Genomic DNA, 12,570 nt, shown 5'->3' with positions numbered 1-12,570 from the left:
GTATCAGGAAAAGATCAGTCTAGCAAAAAAAGAAAATATTTAGCTTAACAACTGCTTTACTTCAGCCAAATATCAGAGAAAAAAATTGCACCCCCATCCCCACTTCTACCAGCAAAGACCAGATTTCCACTCCCACCCAGAGGTAATGACAGTCTCCTCTACCCTACTGCCTAATAGTATCAAATGAGGCCTATCGGAATGTCAAGTCTTTCAACATTGTCTAATGACAATGTGGTCATTCTCAGCCTACCTTCCTGCCCATGCCAGTGGCAAGGCACCCCTGCCCCACCCAGCCAGGGAGGTATCAGTTGAGGCTTAGTGAGAAACCATAACACTGAACCGTGGTCAGTAGTAATGAAGAGACCCTTCTCACATGCCACTCCCAAACCCTACATGATCACGAACAGCTAATAAGTGGCAGAGCTGGTGACCCAGGAATACAATAAGTTATATTGTGTCTTGAAAGAATCAAGGAATATGGAACTTTGCCTTAGTCTATTTTATGTTGCTATAAAAGAATACCACAGACTAAGTAATTTATAAAGAAATTTATTTCTCATACGTTTGAAGGCTGCAAATTCCAACACCAAGGTGCCAAAATCTTCTTGCCATTTCATCTCATGGAAGAAAATGAAAGGACCAGAGAGAGAGAGAGAGAGAGGGAGAGAGAGAGAGAGTGTGTGTGTGTGTGTGTGTGTGTGTGTGTGTATGTATGTGTGTGTTTGTGTGTGTGTGTTTTCACAAACGTGCCTCATTTGGATACAGTTGTCAAGTACTTTCTATACTTCTGTCCTCTCTATCATTTAAAGAATAGTTTCACTAATATTTGGACTGAAAACCAAATCAGTCGAAATATTTAGACTGAAAACCAAACCTCTCATCTCTAAAAGTTACCTGCCTGTTGCTACCGGGAACCTCGCCTCTCCGTTGCAATTTTTGGTGTGTTTTCTTGGTGACTCAGAAGGGTCCCATCCTTTCTCTGGGTCCTCATAAGAATTGCCAACTTCTCTATGCCTCTGTTGCTCTCCCCTATGGAGTCACACCCAGTTCTTCTTAAAGCCATGCTGAAAGTTCCCAGGGTTAAGCTGAGACTTTCCACAAAGTGTCCCCAAACACCTGACTCATCTTGGTGGTCCTTCTGGAGGGTGGGGCAGATGTTAGTTGTCCCTCCTCACAGACAGGACAGTTGAGGCCAGTAAGGAAGGGCAACAGGATGGGACAACTGACAAAGCCCAGACCCCTCCTTCATCTCAAGCTTCCTTTGTCTCCCCCTGGGCTCCTTTCTGCCCAGATCTTTGAGCAGCACAGTGGTGTCAAGGGACTGGCTCCTGGGTCATCTAGGTTTGAAACCCCACCCCCCTCCCTGTCAAATGACAACTGAGCCTAGGAGGGATTGGGTGGGGGAGGGAGCTAGTACATTGATGGAGGCTGTCTTGGGGCTGAGGAGAAAGAGAAAAGGTTCTCTCCAAGGCTAGATTCTTACCCTCCACAGTTCACCGGAGGGAGGGAGGTGGCCCTGTCCTTTTCTCTCTCTTCTCCAACATGCATGTTTTGATCCCGCATAGGACTACTTCTTGGACTAGATCACCCTACCTATGGAGGACTTAGCTCCCCTGCAACCCTTCTAGGCCGCCTTCTGTAGTATTGGCATCTCCCCGATGCTGCCACTTTTTGTGTCCTCTGTCCCTGGTTCTGTGTTGACCTCATTCTTCCTGTCACCATCTTTAGGTAGAAAGTCACTAGAAAGACCCAGGCTGAGTTCTATTATTTGCTAGGTGTGACACGTTGGAAAACGTAGCTAAGATTCTTTCTCATCACCAGCTGCAATCTCCTCATCTGCACAGTGGGGTCATAACACCTACTCTCATAGAAGCTAAAGGCGTGAAGTGTTTGAGGATGTTCTTACAGACACAAGTGGTCACTGCAATGCATGAATTCCTTCACTAGAAGGAAAGCTCGCTGGGACAGGGACTCTTTCCACCTTTCTGAGCCCAAGGTCTGCCACAAGGTCTTAGATGTCGGTTAGGTGACTGTCAGGTAGGTCAGAGAAGATTATCAGAGCCCCAGCAGAGGAGACAGCAGGAGGTGTTAGAGGGGAAAGAGCGAAAGGGAAAGTGGAAAGAGGAGATTGGGGAGGAAAAAGGGTGGAGAGCCAGCACTCGCTTGCACCACCAGAAAACCTACACAAAACGCAAGGTGTGGACACAGATGGAGAGGATTTTGTAAAGCAGAACTGTGCACACATCCTTCAAAATTCAGACTTAAAGACTATCTGATCCAAACCCTTTCTTTAAGGGGAGGAAAATAAAAGTACATGTGGAGAGACACTTGCCAAAATAATATGTAGGGAGCTAATGGCAGACTTAAGAGAAGAATCTGATGAGTCAGATTCCTGTGTGATTTGGGGCAGGTTAGTTTACCACTCTGAGCCACAATGTCCTCATCAATGAAAATGCGGGCTAATAATGCCTCTACCTCGAAGGCTTATTAGAAGAATTAAATGAGATGATGTTCATAAAGTTGCCTACATGTGCCTGGTGTGGGTAGGAGGCTCTGTAAATAGTACTGGTCCTGCCCTCCTTCCTCCAGAGCCCCCCTCTTTCCTCCCTTGTAACTGAGGATACCATGTGGCCAGTGTGGTCAAACGTCACAGGGTTAGCTACATTGGCACTTGGGGCTTTTCAGTGACAGACCGGGGGCTTTTAAAATGTGGGTAGTCAGCCTCGAGACTGGAGGAAAAGAAACAACAGATAGGAAGGTAACACAAAGAGCAGAAAAGCTGATAGTTCAGAAATCTAGACATAGCTTGGCTTCAGTCATGTAGGGGGCTTGGGTGGGGCAAGGGTACTAGGCTGAGATTCCAAATCTTGCCCGGTCCCTAGTGCTGCCACAAAGACCCTGAGGTCTTGGGCAGTTTATTCTGTCTGAGCTTTCTCACTGGCCAAGGAAAGTAAGGATGAGCTGCCAGCCAGGTCTCCTGACCACTGGGAGGTCTGTGTCTGGGCCAGAGGAGGCTCCCTTTGCATTTCTGTTCAGTGTGGATGGGACATTTACTTCCCTTTCCAGCTCCCATCCCTCTTTGTACCCTAGGGGATTTCACATAGCACAGACGGTGCTGTTAGGGAGCAGGGCTTTCTAAGTCACCTTTGTTTATAGTTCCTTTAAAACCTGGAGACAAACCACCCCTTAATACATGCACTGCTGGGAAGGTGAATCTGTCTTTTAAAAATCCAAAGGAAGCCATTAAACCAACTTGGTAACCATTGTGACTCATAATAAGCTTTCCTCTGTAAAAAATGAGTCAGATCGACTTTCCAGGAAGTTTGGTTACTTTAATTAGCTGTCTTTTTTTCCTCGCCCTTAAAAACATGCAGTAATTTGAGGATCACCTAAGTATTGATGCTACTAGCCAGGAGCCCCCAGTGAAAGATGGGTGGTCAAGTTCCGGCCAGCGCTGTCTCCTAGGAGTTGAGGAGGACCCGGCAGAATCCTTTCCCGAAAGGTGAAGGGAACAAAACCAACCTCCAGGCTGACCCACTCAGCCTGAGTGAAGAGGAGAACGGCCCAGAAGTGTTCACAGCAATGCACATTCTGTATATGACAGGATCACAGATTCTTAGTGATGCCCTTGGAGAGAATGGTGATCCCAGCTGCCATGTGCCAAGCACTGTGCCAAGCGGTTTAGATATCATCTCAAGTACCTCTCAACCCTCTCTCTTAAGTCGGGCATTAGTTTTCCTCCTTTACAAAAGAGATGAGGATTAAGGGTCAGGCTGTGAGGCCAGTAAGCAGCAGAGTTGGGAATTTTACCCCAGGTCTATTTGATTGTAAATCCAGTCTCTTCAAAGGTCATCTGTTCCTGTCTCCAAGGGAGGCAAAGTGGCTGGTCTAAGGTCACATATTGAATTGGCAGCAACTCTGGATGAGATTCTGAAGGTCCTAGTCTGTGTCTGGATTTCTTCTTCCTTAGCCTACTCTCTACATGTGCCACAGACCAGGTAGGAGGCCAGAATGTGCTCACATTGTCCATAACAGAGGAACCTTCCTAACTCACCAAGATAGGAACTCCCTCCCTTTTCTGGCATATCATTCAGGGTTCTACGTGGCTCACTCTCACTCCTAACACCATTGCCCAGACTTGGCCACGGTAACTAATAACCAAGCAACAGTGCAAGCTGGGTAGGTATGATATTTTTCCCACGTGGTCACTCTCTTACCCTTGTTCCCACATAGATGGGGCAATGAAGCCCAGGTGAACAGAGTTGACTGCAGCAAACCTATTTCCAGGAAGGGTTAACCCAATTCCTCTGGATCCTGGATTGATTTTTCTCTAGGGAAGAGTGTCAGTGTTGGGACTGTGCCTATTACTCTCCAGCTGAACTGAGTTTAAAACCTCAGGGTTTTTTTAGATTAAAGGGAACTTTCTTCTCAACTGGGAAAAACAGGTGCCCCTTTCCACAGATTATTGATAAAACATACTCAGCTAATAAATCAACTGAAACACGGGTGTAATTGGCCCACACTCTCCTCAGTCAGTCTGGTTCTCTGTACACGATGCAAAGCATGAGGACTGTAGCTTTATGCACATTGCTACCTGTAGAAGTGGACACTGTTTCAATACTAAATTGAAGAGCAGAAAAGTCTGTAGTCAATGCATCCTGCAGATACCCCCACAAGACCCCCAATTATCTTGGTCCTGATCCTGAGTCTTTTAGCTTCGAGAATGGAATGAAACTAGACTACTTACTCTAGAAGACTTGAAAAAGATTTTAGCTCTGGGGGACATCGATTCTCTTCCACTTCTAATTTCTATGTCTCTAATGATCCAGATGAAAGACTAATTGAGGTTTGGTTGGGATGCTATTAAAGTTATTTGGTGGTGTTACAATATTATACTCATCTTTTTTTAAGTTCTTTTTAATTATATGGCACTTTCAAAGCAAGGCTCAAACTATGGAGGTAAAAAATAGAGAGCTATGAAACTTTCTTCTTGCCAGGCTCGGTGGCTCAGCCTGTAATCCTGCACTTTGGGAGGCTGAGGAGAGTGGATTGCCTGAGCCTGCAGGTTCGAGATCCACCTGGGCAACTTGGCGAGACCTCATCTGTACAATAAATCAAAAAAGACATGAGCTGGGTGTGGTAGTGCGCACCTGTAGTTCCAGGTACTTGGAAGGCTGAGGTGGAAAGATTGCCGGAGCCCAGCAGGTCGAGGCTGCAGTGGCTGGGAATGGCCACTGCACTCCAGTCTGGGTGACAGAGTGAGGAAAAAAAAAAAAAAAGAAAGAAACTTTCTTCTCAATTCTCTCTCTCTTTTTTGAGGGGGGAGGACACGGGTCTCACTGGTCTGTAACTCCTGGATTCAACTTATCCTTCCTCCTTGGCCTCCTGAGTAGCTGGGATTACAAGCACCCTTTCTCTTCTTTACAAAGCAAAGTCATCTCCAGGCATCAAGTCTCCTTGTCTGAGCCAATTTACCACCTACATGCTCATGACATGGAAGAGGCCTTTTTGGCTAGCTCCTTGAATAGGACTGTTGGGATATCTGGGGCTAAAAGACCCTGGTCCCCGCCCATTAGGACACGTTCTGCCTCTGTCAGTCTTGGCAGTTGGAAGCACAGCTGCTCCTGAACTTTTTTGGGGGGATTTGTTTATTGTTAAGAATCTGGCCTTTTCCTGGCTAGTTCCAGAAGTTTTGTTCCAGGATACACCAATATCTGCTGTTCAAAGCCTCCAGGGTCATACCCCGTGTCTCCAGGGAATCCCCTTAGTTCTTATGACCTAGCTTTTAGGTCAGACTGGCTGAAGAGATACCGCATTGTTCAACTATTTCCACCAACTCTCTCTCAGCCCCTGCTTCCCTGTCCCATTCCCCAGAAGAGAAGACCCTTACCTGACTCCACCTGGCTGAGAGAGCTGCGTGCATCTGTGGAATCGGCTACATCCCCACTCATCTTGATATCTGCAGGGAAAAAACCACCGATTTTTAATAACAGGTCACAATTTTTCTTGCTATGACATATGTGGCTTTAACTAAACGGCAAAGATGAATGTGTAATTACAACAACCATCAGACTTTCAAATTCCTGATTCCCGAACATACAACCATTAGAATATTCATAAGCTTGGGGCCATGTATCCCCTCCTCCTCTCCCTGCCTTTCTCAGTGCTACCGCAGGGTCTCTCACCTTTTACATCATTCATTGCCACTTCCTTCTATCACCAGGACTCAGTTGGTAAAAATTTAAAGGGGGATGGAGGTGGGGGGAAAGACACACTTCCTATTCCCAACCCTCATTTCCTTTGAGATCTAGGGAATTTATTTTACTTTTTTTTTTTTTTTTTAAGGAGCATAAGAATGATCCCTTCTCTCCTCCCCAGCTCTGTGTCCCATAATAACCTTATGCTGGAAGGTAAAAGTACCCTTAAGCCAAGGCTTGCCCTCTCACCTTTCTTCCACAGTTCCTGCCTCGGTTCTCTGTCTGGTCTCAGAGTTCAGCCTACTGTCTAGGGATCAGACACTACTTCTGTGTCACCCTCCTTGGAGCCTGTCCCTTGAAGATCCTTACCTTCTCTCCCAGGCCTTCAGCTTGCTCAGTGAGAATGGAATGGCGGGGGTCAGTGCCCTGCAGAAAGAGAACTATACCAGGCCCCAGTCTCAGCCCCCAAGTACTGCTGGTCCGGCCTCTCTGCCCTGCTTCATTTCAATAAATTAAACATTTACCCATAACAGACAGCTGCCACCACCTATGAGGCCCCCAAGTCTCCTCTGGGGTCAGCAGAGGGAAGGAAAGAGGCAACTTTGAACTAACTCACTCTCTCTCTCTCTTTCTCTCTCTCTCTCTCCCTCTCCTTATTAAACCACCCAAAGACTGAAGCGTTAAAGACAGAAGAATATTTTATTCAAATCATGTTGACCCCCCCCACCCCCTTCTCTGGGGCAACACTTTAACTCTTTCAAACCAGATAAAGTCTTGGTGATCAATTTGCATACTCGGCTCCCCAACCAATCCTAGTCGAGCAGGCGGTCTTAATTTGCATCAGGTAATCAGGCAGTCTGGATGCCCGAGGTCTGGAGCTGATCAGGATGAGGGAAATGGGTAGACCTCCACCCCAGGAAAAGAGGGGAGAAAACCTTTCTTTGTTTTGTTTTGTTTTGTTTAGGGCAATAATGTGTGTGGCACTGGCGGAGATTTACACCTTTGGGGTATAGAGGCTGAGATGCCAAGCAAGAGAGAGATGGGGAGTCTAGAGACTTACAGCCCTTTTAGAACACCCCAGAAGTAGAGGAGGGAGAAAGGCAGCCTTAGGAGTCATAGTGGTTTGATGAATTTTTTGAGACCAGACAAACTGTAGGAAGACTCCTAGGTAAATACTTGGAGCTCCAAGAAGCCCTCCCCAGACAATCCACACCATGCAGTGTGATCACAGAGCTCTAGGGGAGACTCTGAACTCATACCCCCACCCCTCCAGGGGTACTGTATTAGGAAGGCATTTCCTAAGCCTTCCTGCTGTAGTCTCAAACTTTCTTGGCACAGTCTGCCCCATGCATGGATATGCAGAATAAATAGCGTGGGCCACCAGGACGTTATTTGCAAAGGACCTCTACCACTGCTGGCCTCCTTTCTCAATGGAGAAATGGGCTCCTCTCCGTCCCACCCATGAAGCACTCTCCTTGGAGCTGGACACTGCCTGACACAGACCTGCTCAGCTCACACTTCACCACGGGGGTCTTCAATTGTAGGGGGCAAGGGGAAACCTCAGTCTGACACTGCCAGGAAGGTATGGAGGGAGTTCTTCCCCTCTGGTGGCTTCAACCTACTTCAATACTGTGGGAATTCAGAGCATAGGTTTTGACAGCAGGCAAACCTCGATTTAATTTCAGTGCCATCACTAGCTGGCTTGAGGTGGGCAGGGGGAAGTGAGGGAAGCCCTAGGCACATATTTGAATGCACATTTTCTCATCTAAATAATGTACTTATTTCTCAGGGTGATCGTGAGAATTAAATGAAAACTGGCAGACACAGTTCCAGGCACAAAGAAAGTACCCACTAATGAACTCATCAAACAGACAAACCTTCAGGCTTGAGTGCTAGTCCCCTTCCCCTCCCACCTTCTTCTCCTGCCCCTCCCCTAGCCCTTCTATTACAAGGGAGAGCTTTGGTTTTCTGTCTCAGCACCCCTGTCATTTGTCCTTTACCTGGGAAACCATTAGCATCCTCCAGATTCTGACTTTATAGGTAAAGTGTCCATGGGGATAGGAAAAGGTGAAGAGGCGGTGAGGCTGGGATAATGCCCAGAGTTACTGAATCAACTTACTTCAAACTCCTGACATTTAAGAAGGTAACTCTTGAGCTAAATCATAATTTTATGCCTAGATCCCAAACTCTCCTCCAACACCCATCACTTTCAAATACACCCAGAAGCCATCTCATTCATCCTCAAAATTAGCTTAGAAGTTAGTCTTGGCTGAGCTCGGTGGTTCAGCCTGTAATCCCAGCACTTCGGGAGGCTAAGATGAGAGGATTGCCTGATCCCCGGGGGTTCAAGACCAGCCTGGGCAACTTTGTGAGACTTTGTCTCTACAACAAATCACAAAAAATTAGCCTGGCATGGTGCTGTGCATCTGTAGTTTCAGCTACTTGGAATACTGAGGTGGAAGCATTGTCTGAGCCCAGCAGGTCGAGGCTGCGGTGGCTGTGAGCGTGCCACTGCACTCCAGTCTGGGTGACAAGAGTGAGACACCAACTCAAAAAAAAAAAAAAGTTAGTCAAGTTAGTCTTTATCATGTCTAAAAATAACTTTTGAAGCCATCCAAGCCCGCTCCCCGTCCCCACCATGACATGTATTCATTTGATGTACCATTACAGGAGCAACATGGCAACACCAGGGATTTGAGCTTGCAAGATGACCTGTAAAACCTCTCTTCTTGAGTCCCATAGGATGCTAAGACACTGAGAACCTGTTCCTGCTGGGTAGGAGGCTAAGGCTGATGGGTGGGATGGGCCCTTGGGTCTCAGCCTAAAAATGGGCCAACACCGAAACTCCCCGAGATGCTGTAACCCTTCACCTGTCGGACAGCACTTGCCAGGGGTGAGTGAGACAAGTATGGGGTGGGGCCAGGCTTCTCAGTATTCTTATCTCAAACTGAGTAGGCTCCTTGCCATCACTCCCTTCCCTGGGGAGGCACAGCTGCTGCGTGTAAGAGCCCAGATGCCAGATGTAGACCCTCCTCGGCCTCACTTGGCACCACCGCACCCTGGAGCTGGCCTCATCCCCCTTAGGCTTTGGCAGGACCAGCAGGAGGAAAGCCCAAGGGGCTACATTTTCTTCAAGCTGTGGGATGAGTATCTTGAACCTCCTGGGACCAGGTTCCTCTGGGAAAGCAGAGGCCCCACCCCTCTCTCTCCTAGTGTCCATCTTCATGTCCTTAGAAGGGACTGGAGCTCCCTCTAGCTCTTCCTCACAGGTGTGGTGGGGTGGGGGGGACAGAGAGGGACATCAAGGGACCACTTCTGAGCTAGCCAAGGCTCCAACTCTCCCCTGGAGAAGACTTCTCTTATCTCTTCTTGCTGCCACACTCAGGTCTTTTAACCCAACCAGTATTCCTGAGCTCTAACTGGCTCCTAATCCTGGTGGGGAACAGCTCACAGTGAGGAGAAAGGCAGAGAAAGAGACACCCTGGGGCAAACCAGGTGTCCCCCCTCTGGCCGGCTTTCCACTGTTTTCCTTTGTCTCTTCTCTCCCTCTCTGGATGGCTGGCTCTTTCTTGTCAACTCCTCTGCCTGTTTTTGGCCTTGGCACCCCTCCTTGGCTGGGGAGCCCCGTGTTTGGTGACCTTACACCTGCTCAGGTCTCATGCTTCTGTGTGAAATGCTCTATAAAGTACAAAGCACTGAGGCTTCAGGAAGACCTGAGTCCTAGCCTGCGCCCAGGTTATCAGAGCAAAAAGAAGGGTGACCCAGGGGCTGCCATGCCAGTGGAACCCTCTGAATGGGAAATCTGGTAGCTAGCCAATGCCCTAGTTTGTGTGTGTCTATTCCTCCTCCAAACTTCCAGTAAGTCAACGGAGGAGTCCTCAAGGGCCTAGGACTGGGAATCTACAGGGCAAGTGTTGTTATCAGCAGGACACAGGATGATTGTGGATGGAGATGGGGAGGAATAATAGGACTCAAAGGAGACCAGGTTTCTACAAAGAGGATCCTGGACTAAAGGACCCTAGAGAGAGGCCCATAATGAGACACTCCATAGAGGGAAGGAGGCCCTCCCTCACAGACCCCACCTGACACTTTGGGGGAGAGCTAAACCCAAGGTGGGCTGATTCCTCAGGGTGGGGTCCCCCTCTACCTCGGACCCTAGAGAGAGGCCCTGCTGCAGACACTCCATAGAGGGAAGGAGGCCCTCCCTCACAGGAGGGCCCACCCTGAAAGGCCCTAAAAGAAGACCTCAAACTCAAAAGCCCACCAAGAGGACCTAACAAAGTGAGCCCTCTAATAAAGACCCAGTCAGAGCGACACCACAGAAAGTCCCAAACTGAGAGACCCTTTGGAGGTGTCACAGAAGGGGAACCAGACACTGCAGAGGGACCCAGACAGCCCTGAGGGGAGACAGTAATGGACTGGGGAGGGGCAGCATGCCAGGGGAAAGCTGAATCTGGCAATCTACCCCGAGGTAGAGGGGGACCCCACCCTGAGGAATCAGCCCACCTTGGGTTTAGCTCTCCCCCAAAATGTCTGGAATCCCTGCCCACAGGGACGGGGTGGAGGAGATGTCTGTGCTTCTGAGAAGTGTCAGCAAGAAGCTCACTCCCGGAGAAGGCATCAGGAGTTTGGCCCTCTCTCTCTCCTCAACCCCATCCTCTCTTCTCCACAGGATCCTTTTAGCCCCTTAGGCTGCTTCCTTGCTGGGACCCATCTGACCCACCTCCTCTCTCCTCCCCCAGAGCAGGAGCCTCCAGTAGACAAGGAGGTGGAAAACCCCCAGGAAGTCTCTGATCTTGGTCATACATCCCACCCACTGGCAGGGCCCACCTTTTCAAAAAGTCTCCTTCCCTTTTAAACCCTGACCCTCTTGATGAGAAGAGAAGGAGGTGGGCACCTGCCAGGGGACCTGCCCCCAGGCATGCCCAGGTCCACGTTGGTGCCACGGGGTCTGGAAACACACGTTCCCCAGACACTGGATGACTCCCCACTGGATGGTTCCTTCCACCTCGCCTAGCCCTTCCTGGCATGTCCTAGGGAACCACTTGGCGCCAACACCTCTCTGCCAGCCTGCCTCTCAGCCCTGCCGGGAAACAGTGTCTCAGGAACTATACTCGGTGCACCCATTGGTGCTTGTTTTCAGAATGGGTAGGTCTCAGGAAGGGCCAAAGTCTCCAGCCTGCTCTGCTTCTTGGGGTAGGTCAGAGCTGCCTTCTTCCACTCCTCCTCCCTAGTCTTCCAGAAAGGAGAGATAGTAACAAACTTCCCACCAGGAGCCCTGGAATCCTAAATAAAGATCACTGGGTCCTGCCCACTCTGAGAGGTAAGTTCCAGGGTTAGAAATGGCCAAGTCAAGTACAGCTTTCTTCACCTGGTCTTTGCTCAGGTCTTCAGACCTCCAGAAGGCCCACCCTAACACCAAACCCAGCCCTTCAACTCAGCAGCTCCTGCCCTCACCTGGCTGTGGTAGGCGGGATTAGCAGGGTGAATGCAGGGGTCTTGGTTCACTCCATGCCCATCTATCATTCATTCCTGCGGGGAAAACTGACTCCTGGCAAATCGTGTCCACCTCCTAGGCTTCCATCTCTTAGGAAAGAAGGGCAAGGGATATGGGCCCCAGAACATGTGTCTGTCACCATGCCCTCCTGGACACAGAGGCGGAATTTACCTACCCCACAAGCCCACATGCTGGTTGCTGCTCCTTCGGGAACCCACAGAACTCCTGACTTGACACCTGCCCACCATGCACTCAACCTATAGCACCACCCAGACCCACAGAGCATGTGGGTGGGCACACCACTCACGTATACATATACACCTGGAACACACGAGTGGGTATCTTCAGTCCACATGACATGCCACCTCTAGGGTCTGCACTACCACTTCTCCCAACACCCATGGGGACAGGTAGATACACCTCTGACACTCAGGGACACACGCTTGCACAAGCCCTAATCAATACATGGGGGGCATGGCACCTGCCCCAGGTGAGCCTCTGTAACTGCCCCTTCCCCATTCACTTCTCCTAACCACCTCCCCACATACATGCCCACTTGGCCTCCATTTCACACGTGTGCCGGGACACCAAACACGTAACATGTGGATACATGTAATTTCCTCTCTATGCACTCCCAGGTCCACACCCCTGGCGGAGGGAGTGAACCACCCATCTCCTGCAACCTCCTGAGACTACAACAGTTCTGCCACTCCCCGGATCGGGGTCTTCCGAAGCCCTCCCACCCTCACCAGCCCCCACCCTCATTCTTTTCCAAGGTGTCCTGTCTCAGACTGCCTCCCCTGAGTCCCCTAGCCACTTACCCACGCCCGTCCCAGGATGACCCGCTATCCACACCGCCCTCTCCCGGCCGCTGGG

At 49.5% G+C, this 12,570-nt stretch overlaps 1 protein-coding gene across 1 annotated transcript in view; it reads right to left on the bottom strand.

The window, feature by feature from the left end:
• The window catches only part of POU2F3 (POU class 2 homeobox 3), a 94,934-nt gene that overhangs the window by 73,489 nt on the left and 8,875 nt on the right, over positions 1-12,570 (bottom strand). The window contains exon 2 of the mRNA XM_021713078.1: positions 5,891-5,959. Within this exon, the coding sequence (XP_021568753.1) occupies positions 5,891-5,959 (69 nt within the window). The remainder of the gene's footprint in view (positions 1-5,890; positions 5,960-12,570) is intronic.

The sequence above is a fragment of the Carlito syrichta genome, unplaced genomic scaffold (assembly GCF_000164805.1).
Source record: "Carlito syrichta isolate Samal-C Ts95f unplaced genomic scaffold, Tarsius_syrichta-2.0.1 Scaffold304031, whole genome shotgun sequence".
NCBI lineage: Eukaryota > Metazoa > Chordata > Mammalia > Primates > Tarsiidae > Carlito > Carlito syrichta.
This window is presented reverse-complemented; position numbering and strand designations above follow the sequence as displayed.